The sequence below is a fragment of the Labeo rohita genome, chromosome 3, assembly GCF_022985175.1.
Source record: "Labeo rohita strain BAU-BD-2019 chromosome 3, IGBB_LRoh.1.0, whole genome shotgun sequence".
NCBI classification, from domain to species: Eukaryota; Metazoa; Chordata; class Actinopteri; order Cypriniformes; family Cyprinidae; genus Labeo; species Labeo rohita.
In genome coordinates this window covers 11,476,554-11,502,297 of record NC_066871.1, presented here as the reverse complement: position 1 = coordinate 11,502,297, position 25,744 = coordinate 11,476,554, and the positions used below count along the sequence as shown (strand labels likewise).

The 25,744-nt window shown below is 36.3% G+C and overlaps 1 protein-coding gene across 1 annotated transcript in view; it reads right to left on the bottom strand.

The window, feature by feature from the left end:
• The window catches only part of rnf216 (ring finger protein 216), a 35,572-nt gene that overhangs the window by 9,256 nt on the left and 572 nt on the right, over window positions 1-25,744 (bottom strand). Inside the window, 12 exon segments of the mRNA XM_051106123.1 lie at window positions 13,795-13,873; window positions 14,157-14,305; window positions 15,919-16,056; window positions 16,313-16,363; window positions 16,505-16,641; window positions 16,727-16,841; window positions 19,602-19,763; window positions 19,864-19,966; window positions 20,063-20,139; window positions 20,227-20,817; window positions 24,957-25,093; window positions 25,204-25,344. Coding sequence (XP_050962080.1) covers window positions 13,795-13,873; window positions 14,157-14,305; window positions 15,919-16,056; window positions 16,313-16,363; window positions 16,505-16,641; window positions 16,727-16,841; window positions 19,602-19,763; window positions 19,864-19,966; window positions 20,063-20,139; window positions 20,227-20,817; window positions 24,957-25,093; window positions 25,204-25,270 — 1,806 coding nt within the window. The 5' untranslated portion in view covers window positions 25,271-25,344.

The following is a 25,744-nucleotide window of genomic DNA, read 5'->3' as shown; positions in this document are numbered from 1 at the left end:
TTTGGAATAAATGCTGTTCTTTTTAACTTTTTATTTATCGAAGATTCCTGAAAAAAACATCACCGGTTCAAAAAATAAAATATAATAAAATAAATATAATAATAAAAAATAATAATAAATAAAAATAATAAAAGTAATAAATCAGCATATTAAAATTATTTCTGAAGGATCATGTGACACTAAATACTGGAGTAATGAATGATGAACAATTCAGCTTTGCATCACAGGAGTAAAATATTTTTTTAAAATATATTGAAATAGAAAACCATTATTTTAAACTGTAATAATATTTCACAATATTTTTGATCAAGTAAATGCAGCCTTAATGAGAATAAGAGAATTATTTGAAAAAAAAACAAACAAAAAAAAAACACCTTACTGATCTCAAACTTTAAACAGTAGTGTGTGTGTAGTACCCACAACAAAAAGTAAAAAAAAAAAAAAAAAAAAAAAAAAAAAAAAAAAAAAAAATAAATGAATGAACATTTAAATACTACAATACAGTACTATATTGATCAGGAAAAAAATGTAATAGAATAGTTGCTAGAAACTATTTTCCAAATAATATTTACACATTTACAATACTATTTTTTCACTGTATTAATGCTGCTGTTTATGCATGAAAATATATAGTTGCTTTTAAACTTTTTAATAGGAGATCCTCGCAATAGGATGATCATATTTTTGGGTCTGTGGCATCTAAAATATTTATTTTTGGCGTTTTTTTATGCCTTTATTTGGATAGGACAGTGTAAATGAACAAGAAGCAAAGTGAGAAAGAGATAAGGGGAAGGTCCACACAATGGCACTATATGTCGACGCGCTATCAGACGCACTTTCCTCTTTTAATGCTATGTGTTTTTATTTTTTATTTTTGGCCATTTAACTGTCCAAGAGGAGAAACAGTAAGTCTAAATAGTAATTCTGCTTCCTTATCAAACAACATGATTTGAGCAATTAATCACGAGCCTAGAATAAACAGTGCTACACACCTGCAAGTCTAATACTTAAGATTAAACGTTCATTCACATCCCTAAACACAAATATGAGACATAGCTTGCCTCTGCAAACTATACTAATAAAGGAATGACCACCAGGGCCAAAAATATGACCGTCTAGCAAAAGGCTATAGAATAGCTCTAAAAATGATAATAATAAAGTAATTTAAACTGTCAGTCAGAGCTGTTTTCTTTTATAAAACAGCAGAAAGCAGCTAGCGCAGACTGAGGGTGCACAGCTCCCTGCCCTCCACTCTGGATGTGATTCGTCGTCTGTCTGGTTGCCTAGGAACAACATTTTCATCTGTTCCATTTTAGCCATGCCTGCCCACAATGCTTTGCCTTTCAGTTGACTGGAAAGGACATCTGAGTGCAACATGCAGCGAAACCATGTAAACGCCTACGCTTTTCACAGCCAAAGTCCTGGCTATTAAATTAGCATGTGCTGGACACTTCTACATTTGCTGTGGTGCTTCATCACATTTGACAGTCTGTTGAAGACTGCAGCCAAGAAAAACATTTCCATATAGCAGAGTTGCATTTTTTTTTTTAAAGATAAATATTAGCCGTTTTAGAAGATTCAGCAATCTGCAAACCGGAGAAAGAGAGATCCAGTGATGGAGAGGCAGCACATGTGGCCACTATCCACTCTCTAATCCCATAACCCACTGTTGCCTGGTAACAATCCCCATGGTAAACACCATTAGCATAAATAATTAAAGATAAAGCTGAATATTAATGACAGTGACAGATGATAAATGACAACTTAGTGTGATGCAGATGCCCTCAGAACAATTGCTCCTGGCCCCGGGGTGTCATATTAAGTGGGAAACGTACCTACGTGATGAACTACACTAGCAAAGTGGCTTACTCAGAAATATATTTATGAAATCCAGCCTCAGGCTGCATGCTGTAACAACATAAATCATCATTCATCAGTATGCTTGCAAAAGCTGTACCAGAAACTATAGTGGAAATGGTGAATGATGCAAAGATCAGGCCAGACAATAGCCATGAGGCGTGAAGCATGGAGACATGAGGAGGTGTGACTGGCAGTACTACAGTAACGTACTGCCACCTAGTGGAGCACAGCAGCATAGCATGGGAGGGCCCACACCATTAACTGACAAGAGACTTCAAAAAATAATCTTACAGATATCATTCTCAGATTTAAAATAATACATGGTCAGACTTGAGCGATTTTGGGTTGAATACAACTTCGCACTGGGTGAAATAAGGACAAACTTAGCGGTTAAATGTTTAATCCAACCTTCTGGGTTGTTTTATTTTTAACGCAACTATTGTTTAAAAATTACTACATGACTCGGTTAAAATGAACCTGAAATAGGTTGTAAATTAAAAACCAGACACATAATTACTACAGCCGTCAGCAATAATCAAAAGCTAATTTTTTAAGCATTAGCTGTGTTAAATAAAACTACCCAGAAGGCTGGGTAAAATATTTACAAATTGCTTTTAACCCAGCAATTTTTAGAGTGAGACTGCAAAAATACCAATTTGTTATGATTGGCCATAAAATATTTCATTAAATTATTTTCTGAAAACTAGAACAAAAAATGAAGTATATTTAATAATCAATTATTTAAATTAATTATTTAAGCCATGTACCAAAAAACTAAAGTTTTCATTTACTGAAAACTAAAACTAAAAATAAAGTTTAATCAATTAGTTCATTCACTCCTATTTAATAATTAACACTCAAATAAAAACAAGTTGCATATAAATATTTAATTTAAACATGGTAGGTTATATCAACATTTTGATGATATAATTGTTTCTACTTAAAACATAAACATTTAAATGGCGGCTGTATTAAAAATTCTATTCAAATTCAATTCAAATTTATTTGTATAGCGCTTTTCACAATACATATCGTCGCAAAGCAACTTTAAGCAAATTAAAGAAAAAAACTTTAATGATTTATTCAATCATACATAAAAGAAATATATATATACACACAAGTAAATTTTTATTACTGTAGGGTATGAACATAAGAATATATATATATATATATTTATATTTCCCACACATCATTTTGCAGATTATGAATTACTTATGTCACTATTTCAGCTATTTTTAAATGTTAAAAATGGTAACACTTTACAATAAGGTTCATTAGTTAACTACATTAGTTACTGAACTAAGAATGAACAATACTTCTACAGCATTTATTCATCTTAATGTTAATTTCAACATTTACTAATGCATTATTAAAATCTCAAGTTGTCATTTAACATTAACATTAGGTAATGCACTGTGAACTGTGAACTAACATGAACTAACAATGAACGACTATTTTTATTACCTGATATACAAAGAACCAGTGTAATAAATTTGTTGCTCATTGTTCGTTCATATTAGTCAATGCATTAACTAATGTTAACAAATGACACCTTATTGTAGAGTATTACCAAAAAAATTAGAAAGTTTAAAACAAAAATGGCTAAATTCATCTCCTGAATGATCTTTTCTTGATCATTTACAACAGTTTGTGTCACTAAATGGTGTGTTTGCATGTACACATGCAAAAAAGTTAACAGGATTAACAGGAAGTGACTTTGGCTCTGTTTAAGGTGACTCTCACAGTCAGGAGTGTGAACACACACACTGGTACCTGTTTATATACACGACTAAAAATACAGCGGTGACATCACACTGACATCATCACCTTAACAGCGCTTCCTGGTACAAAGTATACCTTGCAAGGCCAGGCTGACACCTCCTGATCAGCAAAGTCTCAAAACGGGGCGGAGTCAGTCTCCGATTCACACAGGTCGTCCCTGTTATGTAACAGTTCTTATCTGTGTTTGCAAACACTGCAGATTCCTTCAAAGCAAGTGTATGATTTATGGAGCTTATGAGCAACCAAAAAATATTTATAGCCCCGTTATCATTACTCTTTCACGATTTCGAAGCTGTCATCTGAACCTTTTAGTAAAGTACTACGGAAATGAACACAAAAAAAGTTTTTTTTGTAGAGAAAGACATTAGACAGGCTGGAGTGCCATGAATCACAGTACTAAGCGTACAGTACGGGTAATCGCGTTTGTAGAAGAAATGTGACTTTTGCAGATGTCATTTATCACTAAAATACTGTTTTACAGGTTCCACAGAAACCTTCTAACCACACAGGATGTATGTAGCGCTAGTCTGCACCCGCGTAAGGGTCTATTTTGTGTAATAAAGACAGAAAATGGTTGACATCTAGCATAGAATCAAAGTACCACAACAAACTGGAAAAACAGCTTGTGTGACAAGAGGAAAACGGCTTTAACGGCAAGTCTTTATCTCGACAAAACAAGCCCAAGTTGATAAACGTGGTCATGCCACATATTCTTGTAACATAAATCTGATTCACCAAAACTAACAACCCCTGTTTCCTTTTAAACGCTGTGTAAATAACTTTCATTTAAGCAGAAACCTTATAACCCGAAACCACAGCTCTAGCTAGTCACGCTAGTTTTATCTTGACTGAACATATTTTTGTGTAAATTCAGTCTATTCATCTGTTGGACTCAGCTTTCACAACCACATCCCATCAGATGGAAAAGCCACCAGCATTTATTGTTTAAGTTTTTGCAGTAGAGAATTGTTGAGAATAGCTGTCCATATGAATGTAATGATAAATCTAAAACAAAATGCTCCCATTATAATCAATACGACGTGAACATGGTAAAAATAAGAGATTTATTCTCCAATCTGGACAGTTTTATTGCTTACAACAAGAGCATCTGTAAACAAATCCCTCACTTGCTCTCATCTACGAGACAAAAAAGATATTTTAAAGGGGACATATCTTGAAAATCTGATTTTTCTGTGTTTAAGTGCTATAATCAGGTCCGCAGTGCATCTATTAACCCAGAAAATGTGAAAAAGGTAACTTTTAACAAGTAACTTTGTTTTGGTAAGCCTTTTTCTGAAAGCACGTGAAAAAACGAGCACATATAACGCTGCTGCCACACGGATCTAATATAAACATGCGATTTCTTTCCCAGTTGTTTACCTTCACAGACATAACCGACATTTATTTTAATATAAACTTGTGTGTGTTCGACTGTTCAAGCGCAATAAGACATGAAAGAGAACTTAGTTTAGTACTCAAATGCCATGTGACAGCCGCTTATGTGCGTGTGCTTCAGATGTGTGCACAGAAAACAGTATACCAGAGGTTTAAACTGATATTGATTTTAGTAGACAGACAAGATAATCAAAACCAAACAGATGTTTTTAGCAGAGTATCTGAGGTACGAGCTGTAAAGGCACAGCACTAATCTGGAAAAGGTTGCGGGGAGCAGCAGCTCATTTGTTTTAAAGAGACATGCACGAAAACAGCGTGCTTCTGCTTCCATTCAAGGCATTTTCCAAATGATATAATAAATGATCTGTGGGGTGGGGGGGATACCTGAGACTTGTATTACATCTGGTAAAAAGGGGCATAATAGGTCTCCTTTAAAAAAAATGTTGGTAACCAAACACTTTTGGTGACTACTGACTTTCTAAAATAAAATAAAAAAGGCATTTCTAAAAAAAACTTTTTTAATGTTCCACACGTGTGAAATTACATGAGGGTAAGTAAATGACGACAAACTTACATTTTAGGGTGAACTATGCCTTTAAAGAAGTCGTCCACTTCCAAGATGTTCATGTCTTTCTTTCATCAGTTGATGAATTATTTTTCTTGAGGAAAACATTCCCAAATTTTTCTCCATATAGTGGACTCAAAAAGTCTGAACTTCCAAAACGCAGTTTAACTGCAGCTTTAAAGGGCACTAAATGATCCCAGCCACGGAAGAAGGGTCCCGTCTAGAAAAACCATCGGTCATTTTCTAAACAAATTGACAATTTATATAATTTTTAACCTAAAATGCTTGTCGAAAAAACTCCCATCTTGTTTTCTTTCCAAACTTCAAAATCATCCTGCATCGCTGCAGATGTACTGACCCAGTGTTTACAAAGTGAACGTGCAAAGAAGATTAAATGCCCTTTACCAAAAAAGGTAAAACAGCGATGTAGGACGATTTTGACGTTGGAGAAGAAAACAAGACGGGGCTTTTTCGACATACCCTAACTGTATTGACCATGATTACACAGACTACGCATGCACATTGCAGAGACGAGAGAAGACAAGCATTTGAGGTTAAAAAGGAAATAAACTGTCAATCTGTTTCAAAAATGACAGATCGTTTCGCTAGATAAGACCCTTTTTCTTTGGCCTGGGATCGTTTAGAGCTATTTGAAGCTGCATTTAAACTGCATTTTGGAAGCTCAAATTTGGGGGCACCACTGAAGTCCACTATTTGGAGAAACAATTTCTTATCGACTGAAGAAAGAAAGACATGAACATCTTGAATGACAAGGGGGGTGAGTAAATTTTCTGTACATTTTTGTTCTGGAAGTGAACTTCTCCTTTAAATGGCTTGCCTCAAATTGACAGTCTGTTAGTTAGTTAAATAAACAAGATTATGATTTCTGTCATAATCATGCAGCTACCATGACATATTCCACTGCATACATGTCTAGTTCTCCAAAATCAAGCAGCATATACCAGTACAAAGTGTCAACTGTTGCAACATCTGTTGAGGCACTCTGTGAAACAGCTTACTGCTTCTCTCCTGAACAGCCGTGCAACAGCATCTGGCCTTATAAGGCAGAAGAGGAGATTTGCTGAGCATCTGATTGGGAGGCTGCTTGTTCTGGAGAAGCACAGGCCTGAATGAGCCTCAGGGAGAGAGCGACACACCCACAGCGTGTGCTAACACACACACAAACATCCCTAAGCAACAGCTACATATCATAAAGCTAGAACACAAAAGTGTTTTTGAAGAAATGCTCAAGATTTTGGGTTTGGCTCATGATACATGCTGTGAGGCAAGGCCGAACAAACACAGTTCCCTATAAACTCATCGACGGTTGAGTATACAGCATGTCTGAACCAGATTGCTTCGATGGAATGCAATCTTAAGTGTAATATACACTACCGTACAGATGTTTGGGATCAGCAGGTTGCCAGCAAGGATGCATTGAATCAAAACTGACATTTATAATGCTGTTATGTTTAAAATGTATCATGGCTACCACAAAAAATATATATAAAGCAGCACAATTGTTTTCATTGATAATGATAAGCAAATCAACATATTAGAATGATTTTTGAATTTTTAGAATTGATCATGTGACACTGAAGACTAAAATAATGCTGCTGAAAATTCAGCTTTATCATCATAGGAATAAATCCTTTTCATTTAAAATAGAAAATGGTTGTTTAAAATTCTAAGCTTTTTTACATTCACGATTAACTGTATTTTTGACCAAAATATATGCAGACTTAGTGAGCTTAAGAAACTTTAAAAACAAATCTTACCTAGCTCAAACTTTTGAATGGCTGGATTTATCTGAAAGTTACAGTATAATATACTTAAACATGGCACTACTGAGAAATCTTGGACTCGCATACTGCAGCTGCTGCTGTCTATCAAGGCAAATCTAAGAAACATGGATACATGGAAAATAAACATTGCAAACAAAATCCACTTAGTTGAGTCAGAAAGTAGGGAACGTTGGCAGATCTGCATGTGAAAACCACAACTAACACATCCAATCGCTGTGAGAAAAACAGCATTTTTTGAAATGTGAAAACCTAAGAAAGAAAAAAAAAAATCTGGGTCAAATATGAATTGTACCACATTTCAAATTTGAAGGATCTGGGTCTGACCAATGAGGGTCCTTGATCCACTACGAGGGGTGGAGCCACAGAGGCAGTGGAGAGGGGAAAGTGTGTCAGTTATACAACTTTCATCTTCACAGAGGGAAAAGAGTGAAGAGAAGGGCAGAGGAGAGGACGTCTACTCATCACGAAAGACAGGAACTTGAGACTTGAGGGCACACATCAACACAGACAAATGGGAAATCAGACATGAAAGAGACAGGAGGGAAAAACTTGTGTGCTTAAACATGAGCACTGAAGTCCTTAATGGGGCACTGGGATTTCCAGAGTTTTCCACAGCTGACTGTTCCTACCATGGACAAATGTGGTTTAGACAGCTGCAAATATCTCCATACACAATGACCAGAAACAGGAAGACGTCACCCTTACTGTTTACAGTAGATGTCCACAATACGGCTTTTTAAAATGGTAGAATTTGTAACAAACATCCTTTAATTTGTCCAGTCATTTTAATAAGAATTCATGTGATGAGGAATTTTTCACAAAGGCAATAGGTTTTCCAAAAACAGGTTTCTTAACGGGTTTAAGTTGATGACACAAATTTGCTGTCTTTTTTAAAAGTACTTTTATAAAAAAACTATCTAAATATTGAGAAAATCGCTAAAAAAAAGTTGTCCAAAAGAAGTTCTTAGCAATGCATATTACCAATCAAAAATTACGTTTTGATATATTTATGGTAGGAAATTTACAAAATATCTTCATGGAACATGATCATTTTGACCCATACCATGTATTTTTGGCCATTACTACAAATATACCTGTGCTTAAGACAAAGGTGTACTTTTTAAGGAGGTACTATCCCAGTCACAGCTTTTGTACCTTTTTTCTGAGAATGAACCAACATACAGCTGTTTGGTTTAAACGTGATTTCGGTGTCTGTTGTGCAAACCCTACTGACAACTCATCTGTACATTTTTCACGGTAATTTCGCTAATAGCAATGACAATCTGCCTCACACAATGATGGAAGTGATGTGAAACTGTCAAAGAAAAACAACAATGACTTTTACTTTAGTGGAAAACAGAAGTGTCTATTTCTACAGAAATGTAATGTGCCGCCACAAGGAGTTCTTGAGAAAATGCAAAACAAAGAAAAATTATGACGGAAAACAAATGATATTTAAGATTATTCACGATTTCTAGGTCACAAATTTTGGACACTGATCATGTGTAAAATTTTGTAAACATATGTACATTTTACCTAGATGTCAAAGACATATCGAACTTATTAAAGCAATAGTTCACCTAAAAATAAAAAATTTACTTCATGATTTACTCACCCTCATACCATGAATACAATGGAAGCTATATTAAAAAAATGTCCTGGCTCTTCCAAGCTTTATAATGGCAGTGAATGGCTGTTAACATTTTAAAGCAAAAAAAGTCTGTCCATCATAAAACGTGCTCCACACAGCTCCAGGGGTTCATAAAGGCCCTTTGAAGCAAACTGATGCGTTTGTATAAGAACAATATCCATATTTAAAACCCTTAACTCCATATTTAAAAATTAGATGAGAAAAGGCTTGGTCGACCAAAATTTTATTAGTTGCTTAGTCGCTGAAGAAAGGAAGTGGTAAACTCACGCAGTCTGTGACAGACAGATTGCTAAATACTCATTTTTGATCATACAGATAAGAGTAATACATCTTTTAAATCTGTAAAGACTCTACGATTATTTGTGTGCACTCACAATAAAAACGTTGCGCTTTTGTAAGATAATTAAAGCAAACAGGGTGCGATTTCTGCCGTCTTGGTCCTTGTGAACTTGAGTGCAAAACCTCTAAACTCTGTGTATACTTCCCTTACAGACATGAAAAATATACAGTATATTACAGTATATAGTATTTATAAAGAGTGAAATGTCTTTTAAATGAACCCATTCAAATAGAAAACAAATATTCTCAGATTATGTAATCTGTATGAAACATGAATACAGGCGCATCACTACTGCGGAGGTGACGAGTCAGTGTTGCCGACTTCATCTTCTAAGATGAAAACGAAGAAAGCACTATTTTATCAATAAATTATTAAAACGTTAATGCAGTCTACTTGCTGTTTTTCCCTGACACATTCATAATTATTACATCTGCCGGTGAGCTGTTTTGCATGCGCTTGAGCACTTAGACAATGTAGGCAATTAAAGGCTCATTATAATGATTTATATGGTTTATTAATAAACATGCGACTAATAGTCAACTAACGCTTAAAAGGAACAACTACCAGTCGACCAGAAAAATCGAATTCCGGCGAACACATAGTTTAAGCTCTGGTGAGATTATGCTAGTCTTGCAAGATCCAAGTTTTGGTTACGGCAAAGAAAAAAACTGTCCTCTTGGCTTATATCAAAATCTTGCAACATTTTTCTTTACAAATCCTCTTTTTCTCCTTTACTTCTAATTCATAACTGGTGTTTTGTTTTGATCCCTCCTCTGCATTTTCACTTTCATCACTTTTCCCGCTACTCCTTCGTGAATGAGTGTACAACAGTTAGAGGAAGCTAGAGTTTACAGTTTATGAAGTTGTAAATGTGGATATTTTTCTTACGCTTCAAAATGCCTTTATTGATCCCCCCGGAGCCATGTGGAGTACTTTTTATGATGGATAGATGCACTTTTTTGGACTTCAAAATCACTGCCATTATAAAGCTTGGAAAAGCCAGGACATTTTTTTAACAACACCGATTGCATTTATCTGAAAGAAGAAAGTCATATACACCTTGGATGGCTTGAGGGCGAGTAAATCATTTTTGGGTGAACTATACCTTTAACTGAAGTGTCTTATTAACGTTTTGTGACAGATGTTTTACTAATCCTTCGAAACCTACATCCTTTCAGTTACCAGCCCAGATGTTTAACCACTAAGCCCCAGCATGCACACATTTTGCTTACTATTATAGACTCTTTAAAAAAAAAAGCTCCTCATTTTATACAGATTATCAATCAAACAAATTTGTTCCCTAGAAGCACAGCTTTGGAAAAGTCCTCACAATCCTGGCCAAGACAAGCACTGCTGTGCATGAGAGCCCAGTTCTCCATCTCGATAGGAATGCCATGCTGAGAGCCAGAAAGAGGAAATGAAAATGGGTCACATTATGAAATCATACCACACAACTGTTCTCAATTTCCCCCCCTTGTCCAGTCCTGTGACTCCACCAGGAGGAAGACGAAGAGGAGGAGAAAATGGAGGTCCTGCCTGATGGCACATTTAAATATATCGGCTGTGCTGAGAGGAAGGCCAAAGACGTGGCCGTTTGAGCGGCTTCCCCTGCCCCCCCTCTCCCGCCCTGCTGTGAGCTGCTGCAGAAGTGTGAGGCGGGGTTTAGCAGTGTAATCAGCAGCAGATGTGTGGCAGAATAAAACTGCACTAGCATCAAAGAACAAGAGCGCCACCCAGAGGACAACTGGTATATGATCGAAAACACAACAGTACTGTTATAGCAGAATATTTAACGGGAAACGCCTACCATCTTCTTCCCTTTCACATCAATAAGACTTGCTCAGACTATAATCAACAACGTTATTTAGAGAATAATTGTTAATAGACCACTGAATGCTTAAAAATTAATCTCCATTATGCACTAATTTTGCAATAATTCAATGGTCCGAGTTCCATTATTACGCTCACATAACATTTACTACATACATATACAAAAAATTACAAACACAATGTTTAACTTCACACTAAAGCAGCGTTTTCAACCAGGGAGCTCTACTTCTATCTTAATTGAAATGCTAAACACACACACAAGCAACTGTTTTCCCGCAGTAACTAAGAAAATGCAGAATATTATGAAATCAAAAAACTAATTGTGTTTATATAAATGTAATACATCAACACTCAACATACTAAATACTCCACTGATTGCAAATACCAAGCTAATTTATGAGAAACCTTTTCTCCTGACACTCAAAGTGATGTGGGAAATGGTCTGCTTCAAACTGACAGGAACTCCAAACATACTTCACATTAAATTACAATGTATGTGTACATACACCTACAGCTTTCATGATGTTTGAAAGGCACTCACGATCACAGCCCTCCCACATGCGTTCATGACTTTAAAAGTGATGGAGGGACAAACAGAGATAAATGGAGCTTGACGGATGAATGGAAAGATAGCCCTGACAAACTGCAGGCGGGCGGCTCTAGCATTCCTCTCAGGCCTGTTGAGAAAGTAGCTGTGAGTTCAGAGTCCTTGACATGTTCCGCCTGCCAGCTGAAATCCACTAACACACAGACCGACTGACAGATCTCTGTGTCCTGGCACTGCCTGATACATTCCTCACAGCCCAACACTGATAAGACTGAAGACAAAACATCAAATGTACTTGTAAGCAGCGTTGGAGAAAACTTGTCAAGCTATAAACTACTAGGGATGTAACAATATCAAAATTAGGGATGCACCAAAATGAAAATTCTGGGTTGAAAATTCTAGAAAAAAAATAATTCAAAAAAAACAAAACCGAAAGTGCTCTGTAATAATTATTTATTATATTATTAAATTATAAAGTAATTTACTAAGACTTTTGAATTTAAATTCATTTTAATAACATTGAATTTAAAACTCCAAGGAAATAAAATAACCACACTTTTATTGAAAATAACAATAAAATTGGACAGAAAATATATTGATATTAAATGTATTGTTTTTATTCAGTTCTGTGCAACAGAATCAGATATAACTGCTTTCTCTCTCTTTTTTTGACTAATTATCCAAATAATATATAGTCCTACAAAGCTATTATTATCAGAGCATGTGAGCAGATTACAGCCGGAGCAGATCAGTGGTTGAGAGGGTAGCACATCATTTTACCAGCGTTGCCCAGTACAGCTGTACTACAGCATGTTACAGCATACTTCATATTTTCATACTTAAGATTTTAGTAAGTTTAATACATTTTCCGCTAAAAAAACATCCCTAATATTCCCATGACAAAGGAAATGCTGGAACAACCCTGACCATTTCCAGGGTTTCTCTAGGCTGACACTTTTGGTAACACTTTAGTATAGGGAATAACTCTCACTATTAACTAGTTATTTATTAGCATGCCTATTATTAACATATTGGCTGATTATTAGTACTTATAAAGCACCTATTCTGCAAGACCATTTTCTATGTCCTTAATCCTACCCAAAACCTGAACTTAACTTCCTTACTAACTATTAATAAACTATTAATTAGTTTATTGAGGCAAGAGCCGTAGTTAATGGATTGTTAATAGCAAGAACTGGACTTTAAAATAAAGTGTGACCACTTTTTATGTTTCATGAAACTTAAACATAAATACAACTAGAAAAACTAGAACGCAAACTAATTTATAAAACAAAGTCAAAACCTTTTAATAAACAGCAATATTTAGTGTATACTATTATGGAGAAACACGGACCAATGAATCATCTAGAAGGTTATTACTGGAAAAGTTTATCATTTTAAAAACAGCTACTATCACACTACTGAAAAATGTCGTTAAGTTATTATCTCCTTTCAGCTGCCACTTGTAACAAACACTTGATACAGTTCAGTCTGTTTTACGAAACCTTGCTTCTTAAAGCACAACAGGTTGAGATTTGTGATTCATATCCTGAAGGTATAAGCGACATTTTCCCTGTTTTCATTTCCAAAACATCATGAGACCGTGATATCCCGGAATACTGATTCATCTAGTTCTGCTGAACTTCTCTGACCCTGGTTAAGCCCTGTTTAGGGTTCGGAGTGCTGAATATTTATAGCAGACATGATGAATGGCTGTCTCTGTTCTTGCCCTGACCTGACTAATTCTAGCAGAGTAAACCCAGCCAATGAAAAAATACCATTAGTTTCACATACTCTATCTAGCAAAGCTCATTATGGGGCGTCAAACTGCAAACCACAGACTCTGTGACCTTTTCCACAGGCCTATGGCGCCACCAAGTGACCACTGTGGGGCTCAGAAGTAGAAGTGGACAGAAGAAGAGAGAACTGATCCAGATCATGATAGTACTTTCATAAAGAGGTCACTGCAATGAGATATGCAACACATACACACTAGTGTATTCAGGTACACAGACTAACCTTTCTGCAGCGTGGGTTTGGGCAACTGAACAGAGAAATGTCTTTATCCAACAGTGCTGGGAAGTTACAAAATGGACACCTTGAAAAGAAAGTGAAGAATAGCATTGTTAGGACTTCATACAATCATTTAAATCTCAAGTTTGTACAATTTTCTATCTGTTTCTCACTCAGTGCTATTGCATGGCTTTCGAAAAGTTGAAATATAAAGCACTATATGCACTACTTATGTGAATTACTTATCAGTTCTAGTTACTACTATCCTTGTATTGAAATGAACAGTCTGGACATTCTACAAATATCGCCTATTGTGTTCCACAGATAAAGAAATGTCATATAGCTGTCTATCAACATGTTTAACTCACCTGACCAGTTCATCAGCACAGGTGGCGGCTACGGCCTCCTCTGCCTGTCGCTCGTAATATTTGCACAGAATGTTTTCAGGTAAAACTTTCTCCAGCTCACTGGTAGGGAAGGAACAGGTGCAGCTCCCATCCATACAACTCAACTCCGACTGGAAACGAACACAATGAATCATTTTTACTTAATCTGAAGCCAAAATACCAAAATACACTGCAACGGTAAAATTCAGTGAGTGCTCGCATTTGGGGGACAGTAAGATGTTTTTTGTTTTAAATGATGCTTAGTTTAAACTGATCAAAAGTCACAATAAAGACAATTAGAATGCTACTAAATATTATTTTAATAAAAATGCTGCTTCTTTCTATTATAAAATTGCATGTTTTTTACAAAATATTAAGCAGCTCAACTGTTTTAAACATTTTGTATCAAAAAATATGATTTCCACAAAAATATCAAGCAACTCAACTATTTTCAACATTTTGTATATAAAAAAAATCATGATTTTCAAAAAAGTATCAAGCAGCTCAACAGTTTTCAACATTTTGAATAAAAAAATGTTTTCCACTAAAATATCAAGCAGCTTAACTATTTTCAACATTTTGCATCCACAAAAAAAAAAAAAAAAAAAAACACCTTTTTTTTTTTTACATTTTGTTTAAAAAAATAAATAAATAAACCATGGTTTTTACAAACATATAAAGTAGCACAACCGTTTTGCACAACATTTTGTATCAAAAAATGTTTTTCCAAAAAATATCAAGCTGCTCAACTGTTTTCAACATTTTGCATAAAAAAATAACAGGATTTACCAAAAATTATAAAGCAATGCAACTGTTTTCAACAATTTGTATCAAAAAAATAAATAAAAATCTCAGGACTTCTAAAGAAATATCAAGCAGCGCAACTTCAACATTTTGTATTATAAATCTGTTTTCCACAAAAATTATCAAGCAGCTCAACTGTTTTAAACATTTTATATCAAAGAATATCATGATTTCCACAAAAATATCAAGCAGTGCAACAGTTTTCAACATTTTGTAATTTTGTATTAAAAACATATTGCTTTCCACAAAACCATCAAGCAGCTCAACTGTTTTTAACACTGATAAAGTGAAAAAAAAAATGATTCTTGAGCTCAGATCAGCATATTATAATGATTTTTAAAGGATCATGTGACACTGAAGACTGGAGTAATGGCTGAAAATTCAGCTTTGCTATTATTGGAATAAATTACATTTTAAATTACATTAAAATAGAAAGCAGTTATTTTCAAACGTAATAGTCTTCTTTTTTTTTTTTTTGTGTATTTTTGTATTTAAAAAAAGCAACCTTGGTGAGCATTTCTTTCAAAAACACTAACCAACATGCTTTTGAATAGTAGTGAATCTGTCTAAACAATGAATGAATTTCACTCCATTAGACATAAAATATTAAACATCTGCAAAGCAATGATGCCAGAGCTTTTCTAAGAACTTATGTGCCATTGTTTATGCAATAATCCAGGTGAAGTTAAACAGTATATCCTTTGTTAATGATTATTAGAATGAAAATGAAACTAAGTTAGGAGATGAACTGGGAAGCACCTATAAAGCACTGAACAAATACGAAACCAAAATACAGGAATTTTAAAAATAAGAGCACAATGCCTGAAAACACTGTGACATAATGCCAGTTGTGACCACTCATAGCGTTTCCAGTAATACATATGATTCAAAAGACAAAAAGGTAACCTTAGAGACTAAACAATCTGAACAGACGACTTACCCGTCCTGAGCCAAACACTGCCTCCTGGGCGTATTTCACCAGACATTCCTTGCAGAATAAATGGCCATCTGTACACTGGGTCATCTCCTCAAAGGCAAACTCCCCACAGCAGCAGCCACACTCAATCAACTGCCCGTCCTGAGTGCACAGGTCAAAAATGTCACATGCTCTCAACACAAAGTGTAGTATTATAATCTACAAAACATTACAAGGCCACACGAGGTCCTTCTAATCTGATTTTAGAGCTGGAACTATCTGTGTTATATAATAATTTACAACTGTGAAAAGGGACAAAATAACTCTCACACTCTAAACTGTTAAGTTTTTTGTTATGATGTGGATTGACGTCATTACAAGAGCATTAAAAGTACATAAACTGGCTTTTCACACCCACCTTTTGATACTGCTCCTCATTCACTTGCAAAGCCAGGAGAAAATCTTCATGCTGAAAGCGGGGGGAAAAAACCCTCGTAATTATTTCAACAATTAACAGCCTGTCAGCTCAGTTCACCACAACCCTATTTCTCTGGGTTATTTCAGGAGGAACCATTAGAAATAAAATGAAGAAGTGAGCCATGTCAAGTACCTCAGCCATTTCCTTGGCTTTCTGCTCGTAGAACTGCAGCTCTTTTACAAGCGACGGATCCAGCGTAGCCTCGTTACCACGACTCCATCTGCGATTCTTCTCCAAAAAGTACATCTTTCTCTCCAGTTTAAAAGAACCTGAGATGAACAAGATGCAATGAGTATTTTACTGTTTATCTGTTTTTTTGAGTTTGAAAGGCAAAAACAAAAACATATGTAATACCCTGCTCAAACTTGAAGTCTATGAAGGCGCGCTCATTTGGCTCTCTCCTTCTCTTCTTCTTCCCTGAGGGGTCAGTGGAGTTCTCTTGCCACTTCTTGAGGGCTTCGAATAAGGCCTTCGAGAGTTACCAGAAAGATTAATGCCACAAAAATGACTAGTGGTCAAACAATATGGGATTTTCAGCAGCTGATGCCAACATCTGGAGAATGACATTTGCAGTTGCTTTGTGAAATTTTTCAGGTGAATGCTACTACACATAAATGATATTAAAGTAATGAAGTAATGACACTGAAATACACGTCCAAAGCTTTTCTGACAAACTAGCAAACTAACCAACCCTAAACGATTCCTTTTAAACAGCCTACATTATGGTGATACATACATGCACAGTGGCATGATGCTTTCCTAGTAGTAGCAGTCTGTCTATGGTTTCTTTTTTAATATTTACTATGTCTACTCATGTTGCCGTATTTGTGTGGAATCCTATTGTCATTTTAATTTTTTTCATGGAAAATGTGTTATTTTTTATTGTTGTAACTGCTGTTTTTATATGTTGCAAACTGAACTGTGTCATAGGCCATGTACACACTGCAGCTAAATTCAGTTGTCAGTTCACCTTTTATTTCTTAACTGCATTCTGTACACATTTCCCCAAAAAGTACGGGAGTGACAACAGCATTCGACAACTGGATTAACTCCCGAAAAATACAGGTAGTGACAATCGCATTGACAGAAATTCTACGCAGTGTACAGAACTGAACTGAACAACTAGTTGTTAATGACGTATTTAAACATGCAACACAAATGTGTCTTCATCTGTATGCGAGACGCAAGATAATAACAGTGAAAGAAGTCTTAACCTTAGCACATTTTGACACGGGGCTACTTACGCTCACGAGCCCTGCAGTAAAGTGTCAGTGTTGCCAGATCTTCATAGAAAAAAAACAACAACAACAAACAAGGACAAGCACAAAAAAACACTAAAACTCCCAAATGCTTTGTTTTATAACACTAAAAAAAACATATTCGCAGCAGACCAATTTATTAACTCCATATAGTGCCTAGCTTTATAAGATAAGATCAAACAATATGCCTAAAAGCTCTTGTAAACATGAGGACATGGCAACACTGCAAGACAGCGCTCTCTCTAAAGCAGCTTCCCAAGCGAAAACAAAATATGGCACGTCAGTGGCAGTTTAGTTGAAATCAACTGACAAAGTGTTTTTAGCCAAAAGGCAGATACCAAACGGTTAAATTCTTATTCACTCCCGCAAGACGCCAAAATGTTGCTAAGGTTACAAATGCTGGAGTGACTGCTGTTCTGTTCACACATGGAACGATAATTTATGGGACTCGCTCCCACATTTAAATGCGGCTGTCAATCCTGAAACTTGCAGTGTATACGTGGCCATGGAGAATTTTGTTGTAACTGTCCACAGGAAGTGGCGAAGTCACACAATCTGTGACAGACAGATCGTTAACGGCTGGTCTATGCGGTAATACATTGGACAGGACATTCAACCACCTCAAATATGGCTTATCATCTGAAATGTGTAAGTAGCAGCAGCTTTTTATATGGCCGCTTAATCTAATATAAACCTAGAAAAATGTGCGCTATTCAAGTGTCTGTGCGGAGTGTGGAAGCTGAATAGTACCGCGCTCACTGCATGTCAGATGGAGGCGCCGGTGCGCTCACTTGCTCTTAAAATATTCTGTCACTTTTGGTCATACATATAAGAGTAATACATCTTTTAAATCTGTAAAAACTCTGCGTTCATTTGTGTGCACTCAGAACAACAATAAAACACTGTTTTGTAAAATAATGAAAGCAAGCAGGATGCGCTTTCTGCCATCTCGGTCTCTGTGCACTTAAGCACATCATTTCGAAACTCTGTGTGTACTTGCCTTACAGACATGACAAATCTATCTATAGAGAGTGAACTACTTTTAAAATAAACCAATTCAAATAGAAAACAAATAGGCCTATTCTCAGACTATGTAATCCGTGTGAAGCATGCATACAGGTGCATCACTACTGCGGAGATGACATGTCAGTGTCGCTGACTTCATCTCTTAAGCCGAAAACAAAGAAAGGGCTAGTTTATCAATAAATTGTTAAAACGTTACTTGCCGTTTTTCCCTGACACATTCATAATTATTATATCTGCCGGCACGCTGTGGCAAGCTTTTTTTGTGCGCTTGAGCACTTATAATGCTATGCAGCCAATTAAAGGCTCATTATTATGATTTGTCTGGTTAAATTTAACATCTGACTAATAATCAACTTATGCTTACAGTGAACGACTACTAGGTGACCAGAAAAAAATCTTTAGTCAAGGTCAGCCCTAGTCATAATACTGCAGTCCCTTGAACTCCTGTTTTTTTTTTTACATGTATAATTTAGATACAATTATAAGCAGTCTATTGTTATTGACAACGGTTTAAAGTATTAACTAAAGTAATTGGGTAAATTTAAGTATTTTATAATAAATAGCTCTGTATGTCTATATATAGGTTTATTTGGGAATAACATTTACGGACAGTTTATTGTGTTTCTGTTATTTAGAATTTTTTTTATATTTATATATTATAATAAGGTTTTAGTGCATTAATCTTGTACTGCAGATGAAAACCACAGTATTTTGTTAATCACAGTCATTTGTAATATTTAAATGTAGCACAAAAACAAAAAAAGTATGTATTATTCATCATTATCACCGAAGCCCTAAAACAGGCAATTAATCTTCATAACTGCAGTTACGTCTTCAACATTTAAACATCAGCCAAAATTTCTATAGCACTTGTGACAGTCCTAGTTGAAAGGAAAGAAATTTTCCATAAAATACACACAACGAAAACATAAAATATTTCTCACCTTTCGGGTGATTGCATAGTGTCCTTTGAGGCAATTCAGGGCCCATTTGATATCCTGACAGCTCAACATTCTGAAGTCACCCATCAGCATGTCTGCAGCTTGAATAACAACCTCTGGGCCAACAGTCTTTAGTTTGAAATAATCAAAATAATTTTCACTTTCCTGCATGACAGAGAGAAAGTAAATGACACCACATTAGTTACCTTTTTATGTGTAACGTACCAAATATAAACTACAGATCTGACAAAAATATTGTGCAAACCTGCGTCTCAGAATCATTCGTCTCGAGGAGAACACTGCTTTGTGTCAAAACCGAGTTTGCTTTCTTCGGATAATCCGGGTTCTCCAACAATATATTGCATATTCTATGACAAAGTACCCAAACAACGTCTCACAACAAAAAAAACAAACATATGTGAACAAAATAGAAAAGAAATGAGCAGAAAAAGGTTTGTGCTTACACATTTAAATCTTTCAGGTCTCCTCTCTCTATCAGTTCTGCTACATATGCATCCTGCACATCGGGGAAAAGGTCCATCTGAAAATGTCAAAACAAATCAAAATAAACCCTAGCTTTAAAGTACAGCCAGATACTGTAACAGAAAGTGCTAATTAGAAGACTCACCACCCCCTTCACCAGCACATCAAGGGCCGTCCGGTCAGGGGCCTGCTGTATTACGGGTTCTCTAGGCGCTGACGGTCCAGGCCTCTCGTTGTCAGCCGGCGCAGGTAATCGCGGAGGAGAGAGAGGCGCCGCCGGCTGCTCGTCTTGTCTGACCTCTACTAGCACAGTCTCCTGTGGCGTCCGAGGCCTTTTTACGGTCCTTTCAGTTCTCGGCCAGACGACCACTTCAATTTTGTTGCCCACGCCTGACTGACCTGATTCAGTGGTGGGTGGAGCTGAAAAAACAGAATTGGCCTGATTCACTGAGTGTGCACTGGTTGAAGGGTCTTTAGGAAGGGGCAGTGAGTCCTTAACAGGCATTGGAGGTCTGTGCAAGGCATTTTCTCTAGACGTCGAGGGTACAGCATTCTGGTCCGTGGTTAAGACACCTATGGCTTGGTTTCCTAATGTAGGATGTGCGGTGACTACAGAAGGATGAGGAGCGTGTGCGCTGGTAGGATGTCTTTTGGATCCAGATGCCTGGCTCGGGAAGGTGCTCGCACCCCACTTGGCAGCAGGTCGGATCAGCTCACGATGAGGTGAGGGCTGTGGCTGTCAGATGGAAAAAGAACGTATGATTAATATTCGAATAGGAACTGCTCATCATGTTTTAGGGCAAATCAATTTTCTGGAAATCTGTCATTTTTAGACATCAATTTTCTGGAAAGAAAGATTATTCTCTCAACCCTTTCTCTGTAGTTGTCACTTTCCTGAGAGAAAAAAAAAAAAAAAAAAAAAAAAAACACAGCTATAACAAATCAGTGCTAATAAGTATTTAGACTTAGGCCCATTCAGTCGAAAACAAATGAAGGTTTTTGAAGTAAACATTCCAGGATTTTTCTTCATATAGTGGACTTCAATGGGGACCTGTCAGGATTCGTCCAATGAAGGCAGGAAGCATGATTTGCATAAACTCAGTTCTTTATAATTATCACATTTTATTTTTAAAACACATGGCCAAACACAAAAAAACAAAACAAAAGAAAAACTGCACAAATGAAGAAAAACTATGGAATTCTGGGGGCACAGATGTGTCGGTCGGGATCCCCTTCCCCAAAACACACCTTGAATAAATACACCCAGCCCTTATATTACCAGGACCATACCATTAATGACAGAGGGGTCATCCACACATAATACATTTACATTACTTAATTACCTAAATTTAGGGTTCCCACACCTTGGCAAACTTCAAATTCAAGGACTTTCGAGGACTTTCCAGGTCCAATACCCTCAAATTCAAGGACTTAATGTGGGGACACATTTCAAGTGAAAGCAAGGTAAGATACATTGTTACAGTTTTTATGTGTCAAATACAAAAAAGGAAAAAACAAAACAAAAAATATTCTACTTGCTGTATTTCTGTTTTGCATAAAACTGAATAATATTCGGCTCTGTACCTGGCCATGTGATGGTCCTTTGGACCTCTGGCAAGCCATTCTTTGTAATCTTAATTATTATAATAAAAAAAAAACACACAAAGTAGCGCAATGACCATATTCCACATCAAAACTCAAAATATTTCATTTCCATACCTAAAACGTATATTTTACAGTTACCCTTGTGCAGATTGATCATAAACACAGCTAAAATGCTTCCTACCAGTGGCCATCACAAAACTTAATATCATGCACAGTTTTATCATACAAGCATTTCAGTCAAAGGTAATTTATGTAATATTTCAAGCATTTAACCTATGAGAGAAAAATCAACCCTTCACAATAGTTTAAAATCAGCCTAATTCAGTGCAAAAAAAAGTGGATTTGGCAACCCTGCATCCAACACAAGATGCAGGAATCAGATTTAACTAACTGTGGGTCAAGACAAGAGTAAGAAGAGATGACTGACAAGTCATGCTGGAGGATTTAATGTGCTCATATCTGATCTTGTAAGATGTGTGCCCTTTATACAGAGTACAGTGATTGTGAAATTGAAAGTGAAAGTGAATAGCTGCTCATACTCCGCATATGATAGCAGCTCCCTAATGTGCACAAATTATATTCAGCATTAGAATGACTGTGTATGCAGGCGAGCATGAGCTTTCCAACATGGTTACGCAATGTGAAGATGAGCACTCCCACCCTCGGCTGGGATTGTGTAGAGCTCTTTGAAGCTGCGTTGAAACTGCTGATCCCCATTGAAGTCCACTATATGGAGAAAATTTCTTGAATGTTTTCCTCAAAAAACTTAATATCTTTACGACAGAACTTCAATGACATGGGGTGAGTAAATAACAAAGAGGTTTTCATTCTGGAAGTGAACTTCTCCTTTGAGGAACACTTAAAAATGATGAATCATGCAATGGAAATTTCTTCATCTCAAACAATGAATAATTTGTCACGCATCCTTGAGCATCAATTACAGCTTGACAACGACGTCTCATGCTGTTCACAAGTCGACTTATTGTCTGCTGAGGCATTGCATTCCCTCCTTTTTAAGGGGCGTCCTCAGGTCATTGAGGTTCTGGGGTGCAGGGTTACGACCCTCTACATGACGACTCAGCTGATCCCACAGGTTTTCTATGGTCTGGAGGAAGTGCAAGCCACTCCATTTGAGGTAATTCAGCCTCCAACAGCCATTCCCTGATGATGGGACATTCATGAGTTGGGGCACTGTCGTCCGTGAAGACGAAATCAGGCTTATGTTGCTCATGCAGAGGCACAATGACTGGATTAATGATGTTGTTCAGGTAGTATTGACTTGTCACAGTACCATTCACAAGGTGTAGGACAGTATTGATTAAACACATGCCCAGACTGTAATGGCCAGGGAGACCTGCATGGGCCAGGAAGCATTTGTGCTGGACGAGGAACCAGTACTGTTCTCTGATGAAAGTCGATTCACATTGAGCAGAAATGATGGCCACCAATGCTGTTGGAGACATCAAGGAGAAAGCTATGTTGCCACCAGATGAGCCTTTGGAGGTGGTGGTGTTACAGTCTAGGCTGGTGTGTTTGGTCAATACAGAACTGCCCTACACCTTAAGAATGGCACTGTGACAAGCCAATACTACCTGAATAACATCACTGATCCAGTCATTGTGCCTCTGCATGAGCAACACAGGCCTGATTTCATCTTCATGGACGACAATGCCCCAGCTCATCGAGGTCGCATAAACAGGGACTCGTTCTGTAGAGGGTCATAACCCTGCACCCCAGAACCTTAATAACCTGAGGGCAGCCCTTCAAGAAGAGAATGCCATGCTTCAGGAGACAATAAGTCAACTTGTGAACAGCATGAGACGTCGGTGTCAAACTGTAATTGATGCTCAAGGACGCATGACAAGTTATTGAGACACTGACAATTTTTGTTGTGGTACAGCCACCACTGTTGTCAGCTTTTGTTTCAATAAATTGTTTAAGATGAAAAAATTACCATTACATGCTTCTACTTAATGATATAATATCACTGTAGCACAAACTTTTTACATTTTCCTTAAATTTGACCCAAAAGTCGAACATCCCTAACTTTTTGTGAGTAGTGTATATTGTTTGTTACCACAGCAGTTGAAAAAAGGCTTAGAGTGAATCAAGAATGATTTTCTCTAGGCAGCTAAATTGAACCCATATTTAATGCTATTCCATTTGTTGACAGTTACTGTTCAGCAAGTTTCATTCAAATAATTTAAATTTAAATTTATCAAAAGTGACTTACAAATGAAGAAAAAATATGCAATTTGTTTAATTATTTATTGATTAAGTAACCATGTAACCACACACATACTGCAGAAAAGAAAACCCCTTTAAGACAATGGGATCGAATAGGCTTCAGGGTTGTGATCACCTTAATATTTTGCTACGATATCATACAGCCATTAGAATACTAAAAAAAAAAAGTATTGTCAGTACTTTTAGGAAAAGGGAGACTGACCACAATTTAGAACAAATGAAGAGTTCATTTGTAAAAACAGACAACTTTTTTTGTTTGTTTGTTTGTTTTAAATCATGTTTTTTCATTGTGCATTACAATTAATCTCAGTCAAAATGCAGTTGGGTTATTTTGATTTGATGTAAAAATAACTAAAAAAAAATACAGCTAACCAACACAAGAAAAACATGATAACATAAAAAAACACGATTTTTGTTATTATGATTTTTGCAGTTATTTCTATTTTACAATATTGTTTCAATTTAGCAGATACTTTTATCCAAAGCAACCAAAAGAGGAGAAAAAGCAATGTCAAATAGCCAACAATATAAATATATATATACATACATACATATATATATATATATATAAATATATTTATATATATATATATATATATATATATATATATATATATATATATGAGTGAGTGAGTGTGTGTGCATCAGTTTATGGGTGGTTAAGTGCTTGTGGAAGAGGTGTGTCTTCAGCTGCTCCTTTTAAAGATGTGATGTCTCACAAAATTCAAATAAAATTCAAACAAAATAGGAATAACATCTGTGCAAACTACCAAAGCCAAATGCAAATACAACCTTTAAACATCTTTTTCAATTTATTCAAGCTTTGAACAACTGTAATGCAAAAATTATTATACCGCTACCTCAATATAGATCTAAAACCATATCATCAGGTCCCTGCTGACTCCCGCCACTAGTATGCTGTATTATCATACTCATGAATTCTACAGATATGCATTGCTAAGTGTGCAGGCAGCAGTGAATACTACACAGGCACCCTGTGAATTGAAACGCATCTCTAGTTACCTCTAAGATGCGCACGTCCTCCTCTTCATCATCCTTGACCACGACAGGAACATTTGGTACAAATCTGACAGGTTCATCATCAGAATCCGACGATGAGGATATTGTTATGTAGGACGTCCTTGTCCTAATTCTTTTAGCTAACAAGAAAAACCCATGAAGCAAAACAAGGGTCAGAACGCCCAGAATACCACTATTACTTCTAATAAGGTTGAAAGTATGCGCCAAAATAACGGCTCAATGTTAGTACCTCGACCACGATGGGTGTTGAAACTAGCCAGGTGGATGACATCATCATCACTGGACCCGTCAGCCATGATAAGACACACAGACTCCCTGAGTCTTCCACCTTCTCCCTCTCACACAAACACCCATGCACACACACAGGAACCTGAAATGAGACAAGCAAACTGTACATTCATGACTCCACATTGTGTTTTCATCATGCTTATGGTATAAATACAGTAAGAGTTTTGTAATGATGCATTTGGATTGCATACATCTGTGCGTGTGCTTATAAGATCTCATTTCCCATTTCCCACGAAATTATGTAGTTTCCAAACATGACTGACATTTTTAAACAGGCTAGTGAGACAGATACATAAGAACATTATATTCATGACAATTACTCAGCTTGAGCTCATGTAACGTTATAACACACACAGAAATTGAAAGAAAAGGTGTCAGAAGAGTTACCGATCTTAAGGAATGAGTGCATTTATATTTAAAATAAGTGCTGTCAATGAGTATCTCATTAAGTGTGCAGACACTTAGTGTGTTTTCTGTTTTGT